Below are 18583 nucleotides of genomic sequence, written 5' to 3'. Positions count from 1 at the left end.
ACAGAATACACACACATTACATATACATGCCACACACATGTCACAGATATACACACATGCACATCACATAATAGACACACAAATCACACAATACACACCCACATTATATGTACATGCCACACACACGTCATATATACACACAAACATCATATAATAGACGTAATAAACACACATTGCATATACATGCCACACACACCACATATACACACATGTATATCACACAATACACATGCACACACACCCACATTACATGTACATGCTGCACACATCTCACACACATTACATGCACATGCTGCACGCATCACATACACACACATGTACGTCACATACACACGCATGCACACACACCCACATTACATGTCCATGCAAAGAGCATGCACACATCAACAAACACTCTGCTGGGCCTCAGTTTCCCACCTGTAGGATGGGGGCGTGTAAGAGCTCCCACACCAGGGGCTGTGAGGCTCCCCTGTCCCCTGTCACCCTGAGCTGTCAGCACAGTTGCCTTGCACACGAGCCCATGTAAGCTCGGTGCATCTGGGGCTTCTCTCAAGGACTTAAGGCCCTCCAACCTGGGGTCTGTGGTTCTGGCACTTCGGGCTGGGGTCCAGGCAGGCAGTGTCCCTCAGCCCCCAGCGTCAAGCCTGGGCAGGACAGGCATCCCATGGTGGGGACGTGTGTGAGGCCATGGCAGCCAGAGGGGCCTCAGCGTTTGCAGCTAAGAATGCTTCTTTAGGAGGTGGGGATCCCACAGTGGTCTCTGTGGGATTGTGCCCTTGCCACCGTGAGCAGGAGGCTGGGTCCCAGACCCTGTGGGCAGGGGTTGCGGTGCTGTGTGCAGTATGGAGCACAGCTGTGGGTCTGCTCGGGTGAGCCTGATCCTTGTTGTGGGGTGAGGCTGGCAGTCATAGTGGACAGGGGCCGCACAGGAGCAGCAGGGGGTCTTCCCCAGGGTTAGGGAGACTTGGAGCAACATTTGAGCCCAAGCAGGGCACTGGGACGCTTGAAACAAATTTGGAAATCCAAATTTATTTTAAATGAGAATTCCTAGAAGAGGAAAACTGAAGTTAAATCTTGATAAGCAAACGTAACTGAAAACATTTATTACAGTAAAATAGTGTTTCTTGTAAGATATATATATATATATATATATATATATATATATATATATACACATATATATTAAAGATAGAGGGCTCACTGAATTTGATCCAAGTTATTTGCCTGAAGTAAGATGATGATGTTGAAGCTGAAGCTCCAATACTTCGGCCACCTGATGCGAAGAACTGACTCATTTGAAAAGACCCTGATGCTGGGAAAGATTGAAGGCAGGAGAAGGGGACAACAGAGGATGAGATGGTTGGATGGCATTACCGACTCGATGGGCATGAGTTTGGGTGAACTCTGGGAGTTGGTGATGGACAGGGAGGCCTGGTGTGCTGCAGTCTATGGGGTTGTGAAGAGTCGGACTCGACTGAGTGACTGAACTGAACTGAAGATGATTTTAAGAATTAAAAGCCATCACATCATGTCTCTTCCCTACTCTGAGTTCTGTGGTGCCAAGCTGGCTGTGATGAGGGTACATCCACCATGGGAATCCGGCCATTGGGATCTGCCAGGTCACCACTGCATAGAGGATACAGTTAAGGAAACACGGAAGTGGATTCCTGTGTGGTTTGAACAAGTCAGCGGGAACGTCTGCCTCGAAAAGTACCCTGTTCAGGTGCCCATAGGGCCCTAGGGTTGGCCTGGGTCTCGCCCCCGGAACCCAGGGGTGAGAGCCTTTACAGGGAGCCCCATTCATCTGAAACTGGCATGCTCAGAGTTCTCACTGCCTTTTTTATTTTAAAAAAGTCATGTTTATCTGTAGAATTAATTCTTCATTCATGACATCAACATCTTTCCCGACATCATTTGAACCAAACATGTGAATTTTGCAAGTTTTATAATTCTGTACGAGCAGTCGTCACCAGCTTGCACGTGGGGAAGTCCTGGCATTTTATGACTTCATCTCACAGGCACTCGTCCAGAACCTGCTGCATGCCGGGCGTTTACCAGGCACCCTCTGTGTGCTGGGCATTCCGACTTGACCCTCGGACAGGCGGTGCCCCTCCCCCAGAGCCTGGGGAGACAGAGGCTGAGGGACAGTCATGCAGTGGGTGTCACCCTGGGGCTGGGACGGGCTGGGATGGAGAATTCTGGGCCCATCAGAGTCTGACCTGGCGCCCTGGCCCTGCCCAGGTGGGCGAAACCTCCAGAGGGATGTGGGTGCCTGAAGTGGGTCTGCATCTGGGCACCGGAGAGTCATCTGCAGAGACTAGAGAAGACGTGCCAGGCCAGAGAAAGGCGGTGTCCACGGGGTGACTGCTGATAACAGTGAGCGTGTGCGAGTGTGTCTGGGCGATGCCAGGACAGAGAAAGGTGGTGTCCATGGAGTGACTGCTAATAGCAGTGAGCGTGTGTGAGTGTGTACGCAGATGCCAGGCCCAGAGAAGGCAGTGTCCGCAGAGTGATTGCTGATAGCAGTGAGTGTGTGTGAGTGTGTTCGGGGTCTCCTCCGTTAGTCTAGTGAGTCCCGCGGCCGCCCTTCATGGAGGGTGACTGTGCGGCTGGCCTGGGAGGTGAGGAGCTGGTGTCGGCTGGGCAGGTATGTGTCTGGCTCCCCGAGGCGGAGGGTCTCTGTGGAGCGGCAGGACTGGCTGGGAGCCAGGTGGGCTTTCTGGAAAGCTCCCCTGGGTGTTCTGTGGGGAGCCAGCAGATCTATGAGGCGCTGAGCTGCTGCGGGGGTCCCAGAGGCCCAGGGGTGGTCGCGGCGGTTGTGCAGATCGGGCTGGTTTAGACTGGGGTATGACCGACAGTGGAGGCGAGTGACTCGGGCTTGGGGGGTGGCTCAGGCCCTGGGGGTGGCACGGACCCTGGGGGTGACTCGGGCCCTGGGGGTGACTTGGGCCCTGGGGGTGACTCAGTTCCTGGGGGTGACTCGGGCCCTAGGGCTGCACTGGTGAGGACAAGGCAGGAGGGGTGGGTGGCTCCAGGGCTCTTGGCCACCATCCTCCGTGGTGGCCGCAGGACCCTCCCTGGGTGGGGGACCCAGAGAACAGACTTGGTTTGGGGAGACAGGTCTGAGGCCTGGGTTTGTGGGGCAAGAATGGGAGGAGCGGGTGGGCGGGTGTCGGCCCAGAGAAGGGGCCCGAGGTGTGGCCGTGGAGCTGCGGAGCTGGCCCCTCGCTGGCCGGCTGGGGAGGCCGGAAAGAGCATCCCGGGGGTCAGGGAAGCCAGAGCCGGTGAGTCACCGGGTCCCTGAGAAACCAGGATCGCAGCCCTGCAGGCTCGGGTGCAGGCCCCTGAGGCAGCGTTTACCGGGAGAGCGGTTTTAGGGCGGACGCAGAGGCCAGCAGGGGGCTGGATGGTGTCCCCCCAGGTTCATATCCAGAACCTCAGAATGTTGGAAGCAGGGTCTCTCCAGGTGTAATCCGTAAGGCTCCCAGTGATTAGTGAGCATCGTCCCGGACTCGGGGTCCACCTGAACCCAGTGACTGGAGTCCTTATAAGAGAGAGGATGGGGAGACGAGACCCAGGGAAGATAGCCACGTGACCACGGAGGCAGAGATGAGGGATGCGGAGGCCACAACCCCAGGAACAGGGGTGGGGGGGGCCTGACAGCTGGAGGAGGCGGGAAGGAGCTCCCCTGGAGCCTGCAGAGGGAGGTGGCCCTGCTGACACCCCCAGATCTACGAGAGAATTCGTTTTTGTTCCCTTTAAGCCCTCTGCTTTGCCGTATTGTCACAGCAGACCCAGGAAACAAATACAACTACCTATGAGAAAAGAAAAACCTTTTGTGCTTAAAACAAATAATTTCACGGCAACTGAGCTTTATTTGCAGTTGATTTAAAGTTGCACGATGGGTTAAGCAGAGGAATGGAGGAACCCCGCAAGGCAGCACGCCCTTTCCGCAGCATGGTGGAGGCCCTGCAGCAGCGGGCTGAGCGGCTGCGGGGCCGCGGGCAGCACACATCCTGCTGGGCTGTCCTCCCTTCCCCAGGGCCGCCTGAGGACCCAGGCTTCCCAGCAGCTGCTGGAAAACCACCCGTGAGCAGGAGTATGGCGGGCAGAGTCAAATGCAGGCCTCAGAACTGAACGGAGGGCACGCTCGCTCTCTCTGTGCAGGGCCCTCCTTCTCTGGGCCCAGGCAGCTGGGAGCCCGTTGCGGGAGGTGGAGGGGTCCAGACGTCCCGTTGGCTCGAGGGCAGAGCCCGTGAGCCGCCGCTGTGGCCTTGGTGGGGGCGGGGCTGCGCTTGCCTCCCGGTGACATTGACCACCGGGGCGAGCCCAGCAGGGCAGGGTTCCGGGCGCTGTGGGGAGGGCCGGGCCAGGCCCCCCTTTGTTTGCCGTCACGGCTTAGGGAGCGCGGCCCACCCCGGCCTCTCACTGCCGCTTTATTACTTCAGAACACGCTGTGCTTGGCCCTCGACCCGCCAAGCTGGGACTTGGAGAGCAAACAGTCCCAGACGTCACATGGATTTTAAAAGGGGAGATTAGAGAATCTGAAGTGAATGAAGAACAAATACACCTTCGGCTAAGCATTTACAATTAATGAATAGAATTTAAGAAGGCTGCGAGCCGCCCACCTGGGAAGGGGCCAGGAGCAGGGCTTAGTGTGAGAGTGTGAGAGTGTGGGTGCGTGTGTGTGCATGTGTGTGCGTGTGGCTGAGGGCAGGTGTGAGGGTGCAAATGCATGTGTGGGTGTGAATGCTTGTGAAAACGTGAGCGTGTGTGTGACGGTGCGAGTGTCAGCAGCGTGTGACTGGGTGTGAGTGAGGGCGCGTGTGTGCATGTGTGTGAGGTTATGCGTGCCCACGTGCGCGTGTGTGTGCACAGCCTGCCTGGCGTCTGTGGCGGGCGGGGTGGGGCGCCCTGGTGACCCCAGAGCCGGCGGGGAGACCAGAGAGTCTGCCCCGATGGTGGAGCCCAGAGTGGGGTGTGCGGCTGGGTGGGCCTCTCCTTTCCAAGCAGCGTGTGAAACCTCTGCTCACAAGTCATTTGGGGGCAGCTGCCTGCTAAGGGAGAGCAGGTGGGTGTCCTGGGTGGGCCTGTGGTCTCTCCCTTCCCTGCCTGGTGGGGAGGAAGGGGATGGAAAAAAAAATCCGCCTGACCCTGCCAGGCCCTGGGGGTGGACACAGCTCTGGGTGGGGGCTCGGCCTGGGCCCCTGGCCTGGTGGTCCGTGTGCGGTTATGAAATTCAGTAAGAGCTCAGCGGTTGAAACTCTCCTGCCTGTGTTTGAGGGGCTCAGGCTGGGTCACCTTCACTTAGCAAGTTGTGTGTCCTCAGCTGTTGCAACCTGGGGAGGAAGATACTCCGGGGAAGGAGAGGAAATTCAGATTTCCCTGGTGCCCCGCTTGTTTCCGAGGATCGTCGTGCCAATTACAGATCAGTTTCACCTGCTCCTCAAAAATAAGCTCTTGTGAAGCGTTCCCTCTCAGTGACGGATGGAGTTTTCTTACACCTGTCAGTTACCAAGCTCTCGAAAATAAGAACGTTCAGAGGTTGGCCTCCCTGAGAAACAGACCCCAAGGCCCGAGATCCGCCTTCCCAGGAGCCACGCCTGGGCAGGGGCTGGGGACAGGGGCTCACGGGGCTGCCCAGAGGAGAGGCTGGGCCTCAGCAGTGCAGCAGCAGAGGCCTCTGTGACCCCACATCTCAGCTCTGGCGATGCGGTGCAGAGGAGGCTGCCCTGGGCCACGGGGCTGAGCTTCCCCATCTCCCTGTGGAGCTGTCGCTGGCTGTGAGCTGCCCCAGCGGGGGCCATGCCACTGTGGGTGAGGAATTTCGGGGGGAGGGTCTGAGTGCAGGGTCGCAGCTGTGAGTGGTCGTCACCCAGCCCTCCAGAGCCTCTGTCCTGGCGGGGCACGTGGGGTACACACAGTGGGGTACCCACTCTCCACCATATCCAAGAATTAATGATCGGGACTTCCCTCGGGGTCCAGTGGTTAAGAATCCACCTTGCAATTCAGGGAATGCGGGTTCCGTCTCTGGTTGGGGAACTAAGACCCCACGTGCTACAGAGTAGCTCAGCCCACGTGCCACAACTCGAGTCCGTGCGCAGCAAGGAAAGATCCTGGATTAACACAGCAAATATCGTGTGCTGTGACCAAGACCCACCGCCGCCAAAGTTTAAAAAGCTGATGATAAATTTTAATATCACCATCCAGTTTGTTCACATTCCCAATTGACTCATATGTGACTGCTACCGTCTGAATTGCATCCGCCCTGCCCCCAAATTCACAGGTTGCAGCCCTAGCCCCCAGTAGGACTGTGGCTGGAGGTGGGGCCCGCAGGGAAGTAGTTCAGGTAAATGATGAGGGTGGGCCCCCATCCGATAGGGTCAGTGTCCTCCAAAGAAGAGACGACAGAGACCTGTGTCTCCCGGTGCACAGCTGTGGAGGACGGGCTCTGTGAGGACAGAGCGAGAGGGCAGCCAGGAGGGAGCCCTCGGGGGAACCCAGCCGTGCTGGGACCCTGATCTCCCTGAGACTTCCAGCCTCAAGGGCCGTGAGAAATACATTTCATCATTTAAGCTCCTGGCCTAAGGTATTTTGTGATGGAGGCCCGAGCAGACTGAGACAGTCGGGAATGTATTCGCACAGTTCAGTGTTGAAGAGGCACAGAAGGGCACCCAGGGACACCCGTGTCTGAGGACCCTGGTGACTCCAGTTCCAGGGTGGTGCTGCCTCTGTGCACCCAGGCTCCTGATGCTGGGTGCCACCGAGCTCTGAGTGTCCTATCTCTTCATACCCGAGAGCTCTAGCATCACAAAGGAAAGATTGATCAGTGTGACTGCACCCAGATGTAATACTTCTGTTGCTGTTGTTGAGTCACTCAGTCACAGCTGACTCTCTGACCCCATGGACAGAGGAGCCTGGAGGGCTTGCTTCTTCCCAGGCAAGAATATTGGAGCGGGTTGCCATTTCCTACTCCAAGGGATCTTCCTGACCCAAGGTTCAAACCCACGTCTCCTGCACTGCCAGGCTTTATATTTGTATTATAAAAATGTATATTATACTTGTATTTATATATTTATATTCTTTACCACTGGGCCACCAGGGAAGCCCTATAATATTTTTATGTGCCACAAATACAAAAATAAATTGAAAGTTAAACTTAAGCCAGGAGGGAGTTGTCATAGAAATGGTAGAACATAATTTCTGAAATTTACAAGGAGCTTGTATACAGAATAAAACAAGACCAACCATCTGATCGAAAAATGAACGCAGGAATCATCGGGCAGTTCAGAGAAAGGAAAAGGATGTTGCCAGTAAAATTCGGGCAGATGTTGCACCTCAGCAAAAATTAATGCAAATAAAACACCTTGGAGGTTCATTTGTCAGAAATATAAAATATTTTACAGATTGATCACCACTCTGTGTTGGTGAGGATATATGAGTTTGTGCATCCTTTTGTGGAGGGCAGTTTGGAAATACTTATCAAGTGCGTACCTTGATTCACCACTTTCAGGAATTTTCTCTGGAGAGATATTCTTAAAACACACCAAGGACGTGTATCAGAAAGTTATCCGCGGGGGCCTCCTCAGTGGCTCAGTGGCGAAGAACCCGCCAGCCGAGGCAGGAGTCACGGGTTTGATCCCTGATCCGGGAGGCCCCCATGTGCCACGGAACAGCGGGTCCCGTACCCCGCGACTCCCGAGCCTGTACTCCAGGGTCTGCGCTCTGCAACGGGAGAAGCCACCGAAGTGAGAAGCCTGGGGACCACGACTGGAGAAAGCCCTTGCGGCAGCGAAGAGCCAGCGCAGCCAGAGACAAATAATTAATAATTTAAAAAGTGGTCTGCAGTAAAAGCGAGTTATAAGCAGCCTACCTGTCCATCAGCAGTAGAAGGAGAAACATCGGTGATTTGGGTTCTGATGGGGTCCTCTAACAGAAGACTGTGCAGCCACTGGGAGGAAAGAGGAGAAGCTCTGAGTGCCCACAGGCAGGGTCTCCACGGTACCCCTGGCCCTGAGCCCACATGCGGGCGGCAGGGCACCCCGCTCTCCTGTCTCCTCCGGTGGGACCTGCAAGAGACTGAAGATTTTCCAGGCCTCACTGTTTACATGGTGATTTTTTTTTAGTGTGTGAATGTAATACTCTTATTTTAAATGTATTCATTAAGGGACCGCCCTGGTGGTCCGGTGGTTAGGACTCCACGCTTCCACTGCAAGGGGCGTGGGTGCGATCCCTGGTTGAGGAACTAAGATCCCACATGCTGAGTGGCACGGCCAAAAAATTTTTTTAAATGCGTTCATTTAAAACTCAGTACCTGGTGAAAATATGGGTGAGAGCTGGGGAGTTTCCGGTTGTTGGAAGCGCCTGTTGGTCTGCGGGTCTGTGAGGGGCTGGCGATGCCCACCCTGTGACACGCAGGCCCGGCTGTGTTCCAGGGAGTGAGGGTCATGCAGCCAGGCCCCCGCGGCGGCCTCACCACTGATGGGCAGCCTGGGTCTGGTAGGCCTCTGGGGCAGAGACGGTCAGCCTGGGCTCCCTGGTCAGTGGAAGCTTCCAGAACTCCCCTGCCACGGGGGTAGCCGGGGCTGGGGGGGTGCAGTTTTCGCAGGGAGGCCGTTGGAGCACAGCTGGGGGCCAGTGTGCAGGACAGACTTGATTACAGGATCGGAGCCCAGCATGGTCAGGGGGGCAGTGGGTCTGCGTGGGAGGTGAGGGACTGGGGGCGCTCTGACGAGCCCCAGGATGCCCAGCCGTCGTGCAGACATGGGTGTGGGGAGGGCACGGGGCCCTCTCAGCATTCTCAGTCTTTCTAGGTGGGGCTCTTGGAAGAGCGCCGGGCTCAGCTGGGGGTTCAGAACGGGTGGGGTGCCCCTCCCCTCCCCCTCCCCTCCCCCTCCCCTCCCCCTCCCCTCCCCCTCCCCCCACCAGGCTGCCGTGTGACCCCCTCTCTCCCGCTCCGTCCCCCTAGGCGAGCACTGCGAGGTGAACGCACGCTCCGGCCGCTGCGCCCACGGCGTGTGCAAGAACGGGGGCACCTGTGTGAACCTGCTCATCGGCGGCTTCCACTGCGTGTGCCCCCCCGGCGCGTTCGAGAGGCCCTACTGCGAGGTGACCACCCGGAGCTTCCCGCCCCAGTCCTTCGTCACCTTCCGGGGCCTGAGGCAGCGCTTCCACTTCACCGTGGCCCTCGCGTGAGTGCCCGCGTCCCCGCCCGTGCTGGAGGTTGGGGTGTGGTCTCGGGTCTTGGGGCGGCCCTCCGGCCCTGCATCCACGGTCGCCCTGGCCAGCGCTGCCTGCAGGACCCCGTGCAAATAGAGGGTGTGGCCCCTGATTCAGGGGCTTCCCCTGTGGCTCAGCTGGTGAAGAATCCGCCTGCAACACAGGAGACCCCGGTTCGATTCCTGGGTCGGGAAGATCCGCTGGAGAAGGGATAGGCTACCCACTCCAGTATTCTTGGGCTCCCTGGTAGCTCAGCTGGTGAAGAATCCACCTGCAATGCGGGAGACCTGGGTTCAGTCCCTGGGTTGGGAAGATCCCCTGGAGAAGGGAAAGGCTCCCCACTCCAGTATTCTGGCCTGGAGAATTCCATAGACTGTATAGTCCCATGGGGTCGCAAAGAGTCCGGCACGACTGAGTGAGTTTCACTTTCACTTCACTTTCCCCTGATTCGAAAGTGAGAAATTTCCAGTTGGCAACAGCAGAGCGTTAACGAGCCTGGGGCCCTGTTTGCCCAGCTCCCACGCCTGTGAAGCCAGCCCAGACGCCCTGGTGCTGCCCACCTGCCACCACACAGGCACCTCTGCCATCCAAGTGCCCAGAAACAGGGGGCAAGGGCTTGGGACTCAGACTCGGCGTGGGCTCCTGTGAGGTCTCTGGCGAGCTGGGTAACAAGGGCGAGTGGCCTCACCCCTTTTAGCCCTAGTCCCTTAACCCGTAACCGGGAGCAGGTTGACTGCACGCTCGGGCCATTCTTTTATTTTTTCATCTTTTTCTCCAAGAGAATTTGGATTTAACTTTTAATTTTTAAGATCTACTGTAAAGATTTTTCTCAAGTCCAACTTAGTAGAATAAGGTGTTTTCTGTGTTTGGTGAGTATTTGGGGACGCAGTCTTTGGGGACACAGTCTTCATGGGAGTGCGCCATCCGTGTGCCCCAGAACCAGATGCTTGCTCTGAGCTGCCCTTTGGAACTCGGGGCCTCTTGGGGCAGGATGGCGCAGCTCCTCTCCTGAGGGTCCTGCCCCACCCGGGGAAGCCCTCCCCTATCTACCCCCCGCCACTGCACTCAGGTCCTCTGAGTCCTTCACCCCCATGTCTCCCTGTCTGGCCGCTTCTCTCCCAGTTTCCAGCATCTTGGCCTGGGCCACCATCCTCCCCTCGGCTGACAGCTGTGGTGTCCTCGACTCTCAGCCCGCGCCAGGGGGATCCGGGCCCGCCTGCCACCCGGGGTAAAACCCAGCTTCTGAATATGGCACTTGGCGGCCTCCCTGTGCTGACCCCTGTGACCCCGATCCTGGCGGGGGCCGCCCTCACCTCCTGATGCTCTGGCCCCGCCCAGCCCTGCGCGGGTGTTTCCTCGGCCCCTCCCGCCTGCCCCCATCCCGTCTCCCGCTGCTTCCTTCAGGAAGCCCAGTGAGCAGGCTGGCCACGCCTGCATTCCAGTGCTGGCCGTCCAGGCTTGGCCATCGCCTGCTCGACTGCTGCCTTCAGCCTCCGATGCCCCTGCTTGCGGGATCAGGCTGCCGTCCACCCTGCCTGCCCCTGAGGTCCTGTGGAGGACACACAGTTAACACGGGGCTTGTACATTGGCGAGTTTTCTACATTGTGGCCCAAATCTGCTCGCTGTAAACCCATCCCCCACACTGGGCGGCCGGGTGGGGGGGCCTGGTGCCAGGATTCCTGGCCCTGATATTTTTTTTCCTGGTTGTCAGATGATTCGATTGGGCTCAAGTCTCTGAAGCAGATGCTCGTCCTTAGAAGCCTTTAAATGGCCCTTTGGGTTCCCTGGCTGGGATCCGGGCTTCAGCCCCAGGACTGCTGTGCCCGTGCCTGTCCACCCGCTGGCCAGAAGCTCCTCACGGGCTTCTTATCCTGCGTCCTGACACCCAGGGGCCCAGAGGCCACGAGCAGCTGACTGGTAGTTCCATGCCGACACGGTGTGAACACTTACTGTTCCCCACCTGTAGCCTGGAGATGTCACTGGGGGGCCTCCTGGCCTCCCAGAACAGGGGCTCTTCCGCCCGGTGGGGGTGGGAGGGGTTGAATTGCAGAGGGCAAAGCTTCCAGGCATTCTCAGTGGTCTGGAGTGCCGGCTGGGGCCCTACAGAGGTGGGCAGACCCCTGAGCCCCCAAACCCACCTGGGCCCGCCCACCTTGTCCAGCTCCAGCCCCCCGGTAGGTTCTCGGGCTTGGACATTCGCACTGGGTACAGATGTGTCCTCTTGGAGGGCATTCCGTTTACAGACGCAGGTCCCTGGTGAGATACCTTCTGGGCTCTGCCCAGCTCATCACAGACCTCAGCGTGGACCGCTCAGTGGCCAGCCTGCTTATCCTAATCTGCAGGCATTTCCCCGTTCAGCCCCCTTCCTGAATCTTCCTCGGAGGCCAGCTTTAATGAAAGAGCAAGAGTGGCCCTCATCCGTGAGCGTGCCTGTCCTGGATCCTTTGAGCATCGCCCCCTTTCCCGGCAACTTGGAAGGAGAGTGGGAGACACAGCTCTGGTCGGCCCCCTGGCCCGACTGCAAGGCTGGAGTGGTGTTTGATTCCAAGGGCAGTTGCGAGGTTTGGGCCGTGTGGAGCCCGCTGTTGGGGGTGATTGCTGACATCTTGGTGCACGGTTCGCGGCGCCACCACAGCCTGTAAACCAGCGAACCAGGGTCCCTCTCCAGGGTGTGGAGAGGGCGCACATGAGTTGGCATGTGCTGTTGCCCTCCCACCCTCTCACAGGGCCTCCGTGCCAGGCCTTGGTCCCGGCCCCGCCTGCTCCCAGCCCAGTCCCTCCTCTGCCCGTAAGCCCTGTGCATAGGAGGCCACCGAGTGGGCACAGCCTCCAAAACAAGGGCTCCTCTTTGGCACCCTCGGCAACTCTGCGTGCCATGTGCCTGGATGTTTAGCAGGCTCCTGTGGGTGCCCATCCCCAGGTCAGAGGTGCCCTGTGTCTTCTGGCAGATTCATTGCTCCGGGTGGTTTTGCTGTCTCTGTGGCCGTGGCCGCTCACCACTGGGCATGGCCAGCAGCCCTCCATCGAGGGCAGCGCAGCCACTAAGCTGCAGGGGGCTGACCTGAAAGGTGGCCGGAAGTCCTGGGGTTGGGGAGGGGGGGTGGCCCACGGATGCAGAAACTGGCAAAGGAAGTCTGGCAGCTCCAGACTCAGAAGCTGAAGAGCAGTCGTGTTTAATTCAGCGTCCCTCTAATTCAGCGTGTGTCTCTGCTCGGGAAGTGCAATACTTTAGGTGATCATGTGACAACAATTTAGGGACAGTTTCCCATGGGCCTGATGATGGCTAAGGTGTCCAGGTGACGCCAAACCAGGGAGCGTTCTGCATCAAAAGCAGAATGTGAAAAGTCCCCCAGAGCATGGGCGGGGCCGGGAAGGAGCTGGCCCCCTGCCTGCTGGGGGCTGCGCCATGAGAAAGGTGGGCTGGGGCACTGGCCCAGGGCTTTTGTTTCAGGCAGTTTCTCTGGAAGCTGCCTCTCCCCTTTCTGGCTCTGTTTGCCCAGGGCCTGGGCTCGAGTGGGCGCCTCCGCCCGCCTCCTTTGTCCTTTCTGTTGCCCGGCCCCCTCTCCAGGCTGCGGTTTCTGTTTCTGGCCTTTCTTCTTTGGCGCTGTTCAGACCCTGCCCGGGGCCCCAGGGCTCTTCGTTAGCTCTTCCATCCTGGCAGTGCAGGGGGCCCACCCCTCAGGACCCTCCCGCACTGACCCTCTGCACCGGCTCCCACCCTGGTCCAAAGAGAAACCCACACCTGTCAGACCTGCAGAAGGGGAGCAGGTGCGGCCCGCGGGTCTCAGGAAGAGAGCCGCTGTTAATTCAGCTCCTCTCTTCTTCTGCCTGCTGGCTCCACATTTTGCTCTGCAGGTATTGTTTGGGTTGTCATTGGCGCCCGCTGCCTCTAAACCGAGGGGCTGCCAGCTGTGGGCGGGAGGTGTCAGTTCTGGGCACCTCAAGGAGTGGGAGCTGGGGTCAGGGCTCAACGCTGGCTCCCACAGACCCCTGCTGCACGAGAGGGTAACTGACCTGGAATCAAAGAAAGGACTTTCCCCACTTAATCTTGGGGGAGAGGGACACCCAGCTGTCTCAGGAAACAGTCTTGTGTTTCCCCTGGGATTTGCGGGTTCTTTGTAACCAGGGAGTCCAGGAGGTGTCGGGGTGTGTCGGGGACCCTCGGCTCTGATGGTAGCGGTCTCCTATTGGGTAGGAGGAGATTTCTGAGGCTCTTTGTTTCTTGTCGGAGTAAGTGGTTTTTTACTCTCGATGCTTCAAGTCTGACAAGACTATTTTCACGCGTCTTTTGGTTCACGGGAGCCCCATCCATGCATGGATGCAACACATGGGTGTCACACACTCTCCTGGACCAGATCTTTCTTGTTTGGTCTTGGAAATGCAGTTGTGAATGAGAGTCATCATCCCTCCCCTTAAAGGATCACTTGTCCTTTTGTAAACATTTTTTTATTTTAAAAAGTTTTTCAGCCTGCGGGATCTTTGTTCCCCGACCAGGGATCAAACCCTCGCCCTTGCACTGGAACCTTGGAGTCTTAACCACCGGACTGCCAGGGAAGTCCCAGGAGCACGTGTTCTCCTAAAGGAACAAAGAAGCAGGACAATTTCAGAAATGAAATGAGTGGCGTGATAGACTGTGGGCGGGGCACAGTTTAGATAAAACGAGTTGGGAAAACACAACTGCAGCGATGCCTGGGAGACCTGCAGAGGCGGGGAGTTCACCCCCGGGCAGGAGGCAGCAGGTGCGGAGGCCCCTCCGGGGGCAGGGAAAGGGCAGAGGGACCCAGCGTGGCTGCGGCTGGAGCCTGGTGGTGGAGACGAGGGGCTCCGGCCTGAGCTGGTCATCGGCACCTGCTTCCCGTGCCCTGGGGGCACGCGTGAGTCTGCCCCCCTGAGCAGCAGGCACCCTGCCTGTGTTCAGTGCCCAGACATTCCCCGTTGGTAGAGCGTCTGTGTCACCCTCCTAGAGCATCATACGGAGGTGGTGGTAACCAAGCTCCCCCCAGAATCTGCTTTGCTCCTTCCAGAAAAGAACGTCGTTAATCAGGATTTGTGCTATTTGTATGTTAAGTCGTGTCCAACTCTGCAATCCCATGGACTGTAGCCCGCCAGGCTCCTCTGTCCATGGGATTCTACAGGCAAGAACACTGGAGTGAGTCGCCATGCCCTCCTCCAGGGGGTCTTCCTGACTCAGGGATCGAATCCGCATCTCTTGTGTCTCTTGCATTGGCAGGCGGGTTCTTTACCACTAGCTCCTCCTGGGCTGTCAACTTCTGATGTGAAAGAGAGTCCCGGGACCAGGGTCTTGGCTGAGCATGGCCCATGCTGTCACCCACTCTGGCTGGGCCGGTCGCCCTGGGCGCCCCGCCCCCGGCCACCTGCAGATTCCACCCTGGGGTCATTCATTGTGTGATGTGTTCTGCCCCCAAGGTTTGCCACTCAGGAGAGGAACGCGCTGCTGCTGTATAACGGCCGCTTCAATGAGAAGCACGACTTCATCGCCCTGGAGATTGTGGACGAGCAGGTGCAGCTCACCTTCTCGGCAGGTAAAGCCTCCCGTGCGGGAAGGAGCTGCCCTCGGGCTGCATCCCAGGCACTTGGTTGGTTAAAACCACCCCATCCTGCAACAGCGCCCTCTAGCGTGCCAATCCCTGGTTCTCCACCTGGAAATCCATCCTGTGGCGTGGGGGCGTGGGGGGGGATCCCCGAACGCACAAAGATGTTCACTGCAGCGCTGTTTATAATGCTGTAGGCACAGCTCCAGTGTCCAGAGACTGGGGAATCCTGCGCCCTCTGTAGGATGAACATATTGACAAAGCCGTTGAAAACGTCTTCCCGGTTGCTGGGGAGAACGCGGGTCCAGAGGGTCAGAAGGCCTTTTCGCCTTGGGGGTCTGCTCACTGTTCCTCTCTCCGGCCCCGCAGGCGAGACCACGACCACGGTGGCGCCGCAGGTTCCCGGGGGCGTGAGTGACGGGCGCTGGCACGCGGTGCAGCTGCAGTACTACAACAAGGTAGGCATCCCCCGCCCGCCCCGCCGGCAGCCCCGGCCCATGCGCCGAGGTGCAGATAAGCATGCCGGGTGGCAGAGTTACGTAGGAAACGAGCATCTGTTGAGGGTCTGTGTGAAGATACCCAAGCCCCGCGGTGTGGCAGATACTCCCTCAGGGAGCGCTGGGACCCCAGAGATCACCCGACCCCCAGGGCAGGACGCAGAAAGAGCTTATTCATTGCGGCTGCCTCGGCCGAGCCATTACTGGGGGCTGAAATCCCAGGCCATTCAAACACAGTTCCAAAGCCTAAACCTTCCCTGCCTCCCTGGATGAAACCCGAGAGGCAGAAGGCTCTCCCAGGAAACGCTGTGAAGGTCTGGGCGTTTTTGGGGGGTTTCCTTTCATTTTGCTGTTTCTTGACTCCTTGCTAGTTTTTGCATCAGAATGCCCCGCTTTCCAATTGCCGGGGATTTGGCAAGCCTCTCTTTTCCTTCTTGGGGAACTCTGGGGCGCCTCCCCCTCATGGCATTCAGCCACAGACGTGGGCCTGGCTTGGCTCGCAGACAAGGGGTCCCCGCTCGGTAAGGGATACGCCCACGGAGAAAGAGCGCTGCCTTTCAGCCTTTGGACACAGTGGGGATCTAACTCTCCACGTCTCCACCGCCCTGAACGTGTAGCCCCTGGCAGTGATTGCCCCGCAAGGTGACCCTGGTTTTTTGCCCCCACCTGAGGGCAGGCGCTCCCGTTACCCCGCCCCGGGTAGAGGGCGGCCGGATTCTGACTCGGGTGTGGAACTCGGCGCCGTGTTTGTGATGAGGGCCGGGGTGCAGGTCTGAAGCGACGCAGGGGCTGGTGTCCCTCTCGGGAGCGTGAGGACCAGGTGGGAGGTGTCCACAGCTGCCTGGGACAGACGCCCCGCGCTTCCCGCTCTGTTAGGCCCGGGCCATGGTCTTGGCGGTGGCCGTGTTACCCGACGCAGGGCCGAGTGTGAGAGCTAAGGACGTGGGCTGGGGGCTGGGTGTTGGGTGGGGGGCCCAGAGGGAGGCAGGGCGCCCCCAAAGACACGGGGGCAGTTTCCTCGCTGCCCCGTCGTGCGTGCAGGAGCCTTCTCCTGCGGGTGTGCCTGTGGCCATTTGGGACAGTCATTAGCCAGCGCGAGGCACCCACCTCCTTCCCACCTGGAACAGCCTCTTGTGGCCGCAGTGGGAGATGAGGGGTGTAGGGGGACCCTCAGAGCTGACCTCCCAGGGCTTGAGGACAGACGGATCCTCAGCTTGGGTTTTTCTCTCTGCGGGGTCTTAACCCACCCAACCTCCTTTCCCCAACCCGTGGGCCTTTCTGACCTGATTCAGCTGCTCTGGAGGAAAGCAGGGGTCCCCCCAGGGACCCCCAAGGGAGTTCTGCCCCACAGCCCACTCGAGGTCAGATGCTTTCTGACGCATCTCTCTGCCCTGGAGGCAGTGTGCTGAGCAACCGTAGGAGCCGCAGGGCAGCAGCTCTCAGCTGGCGCAGGTGTGAGGGCTGCCCGAGCCTCCTGGAGGGCCAGGTGCCCACGGCATGGGGCCCCGTCCACCGAGCAGGGACGGCCGGCTCTGACCTCAGGGCCTCGATGTGCTCCAGCCAGTCCGGCAGTGGACGGCCCTGATGCCCCAGGTCGTGGCGATGACTTTCCCACGTCCAGACGGGACCAGCAAGAAGCCATGTTGGTGGCAGGGCTCCTGCAAGGCCGACCCCCTCCTGGCGCACAGATGGGGGACACGGGGGTCAGTGGTTCTCTGGGGCTCTTGAACCTGTGGTTCTCTGGCTCAGACGCCTGTGGGCTCTTTGTCAGGATGCTGCACACGCCCTCGAGTAGAACGAAGGGAAAGTTAAGAGTCACAGCGGTGCTCCAGGGCCACGCGGCAAGGACGAGGTGCCCGCCGTCTGACCTTCCTGCCTCTGAGCTCTCAGCCTCTGGCCTCCTCCCCTTGCCGGCAGGGCCAGGACCCCAGGGAGGGGCCGTCCCTGGTCATCCTCTGGGGGGAGGATGCGTGCGTCCGGGGGGCTTCCCGCCCAGCAGGGTGCCAAGGAGACCCCCGGGGGCCCCGCTTCATGTCAGGGAAGCACCCATGGTACCTCTTCCTTCCTGCTTGTGTGGGAAACATACCTCCCGGGGCCGGCTGAAGACTGGGCTTGGGGGCTGAGTCGGCCTCGACTCCCCAGCAGGGTCAGCTGCCAGTGGTTCCAGCTGAGCAGAGATGGGGCCTCTGGCTCGGCCCGCCCAGCCCTGGTCCCAGGGCGTCCATCGGCCTCCGACATCGCCAAGGCCTGCCTGCTCACAGCGCCCCTGCAGGCGGCCCCGAGGAACAAACTCCCTCCTGAAGGGGCCCCCGGGGAGGAGGGGCCCAGGAGACGTGGACCCCTGCCACCCCCGCTTCCGATCCTGAAGCAGACCCTCCGTGCGGGATTAGGCCTCTCCTCTGGGCCACTCAGCTGCTTCCTCTCTCGCCCGAGGCTGCTGGGTGGAGGCACCCTGCAGTTTGCACGCAGACCTGGAGGCCGCCCCTGTGGTCTGCCTCCGCGCACCATGGGAAGTGCTCGGGATTAGGGCGTCTGTCTCGGGGGCTTTGTGTCTCTTGGGGCCAAGGCGCGGGCTTGTCCAGGCGCAGAGCCCCACCCACCCTGGGCCCGGGCGGGGAGCAGCTCAGGCCCGTGTGGAGGGGCTACGGTGGGGGGCTGCGGGGGCCCGTGGCTGCGGGGGGCCGCGTCAGGATGCGACCGCGGGCAGGAAGGAGGGCAGACGTGAAGGTGGTCTGTGGGGGGCGGGTCGCTCTGCTCTGCAGCTGTTTGTCTGTCTGTCATCCACGTCGGGTCTGGTCCTCAAGGTGGGTCCTGTGTGGGAAACCCCTGGGGCCCCATGGGGCCTGCCCCCACGTCCACGGTTGCCCTGGGGCCTGTCTGGGCTATTTTACCAGTCACCGCCCCCCGCCCTCCGAAACAGGTAGAAACCTCCCCAGGATGGCGCAGGAGGGCTTACGACCAAAGGGGACAGGATGTGGGGCTTCCATCCATGTGGGCAGTGCAGAACCCAGGGCTGTGTGAGCCTTGAGGCCGAGAGGGACCGGGAGAGCGCAGAGTGGAACCTGGACAGAAGAAGTAACCTCCTGGCAATGCCCCCCACCCTCAGTCTCCTGTTAGGCCTCCCACTGGCCAAAGGCAGCCAGGAAGCAGAGGACGTGACCCCTTGATAGGGTCCATGCGGGCTGGTCCCCCAGGCAGAAAAGTGAAAGAAAGTGGAAGTCGCTCAGTCGTGCCCGACGCTCTGCGACCCCACGGACTATGCAGTCCATGTAATTCTCCAGGTCAGAATACCGGGGTGGGGAGCCTTTCTCTTCT

General features: G+C 59.2%; 1 protein-coding gene across 2 annotated transcripts in view; it reads left to right on the top strand.

The window, feature by feature from the left end:
* CELSR1 (cadherin EGF LAG seven-pass G-type receptor 1) overlaps window positions 1-18583 on the top strand; it is a 144434-nt gene that overhangs the window by 66063 nt on the left and 59788 nt on the right. For both annotated transcript variants that reach the window (XM_059887206.1, XM_024992922.2), the window contains exons 3-5: window positions 8969-9191; window positions 14647-14762; window positions 15141-15229. In XM_059887206.1, the coding sequence (XP_059743189.1) occupies window positions 8969-9191; window positions 14647-14762; window positions 15141-15229 (428 nt within the window). The remainder of the gene's footprint in view (window positions 1-8968; window positions 9192-14646; window positions 14763-15140; window positions 15230-18583) is intronic.

The sequence above is a fragment of the Bos taurus genome, chromosome 5, assembly GCF_002263795.3.
Source record: "Bos taurus isolate L1 Dominette 01449 registration number 42190680 breed Hereford chromosome 5, ARS-UCD2.0, whole genome shotgun sequence".
In the NCBI taxonomy this organism is placed as follows: domain Eukaryota; kingdom Metazoa; phylum Chordata; class Mammalia; order Artiodactyla; family Bovidae; genus Bos; species Bos taurus.
This window is presented reverse-complemented; position numbering and strand designations above follow the sequence as displayed.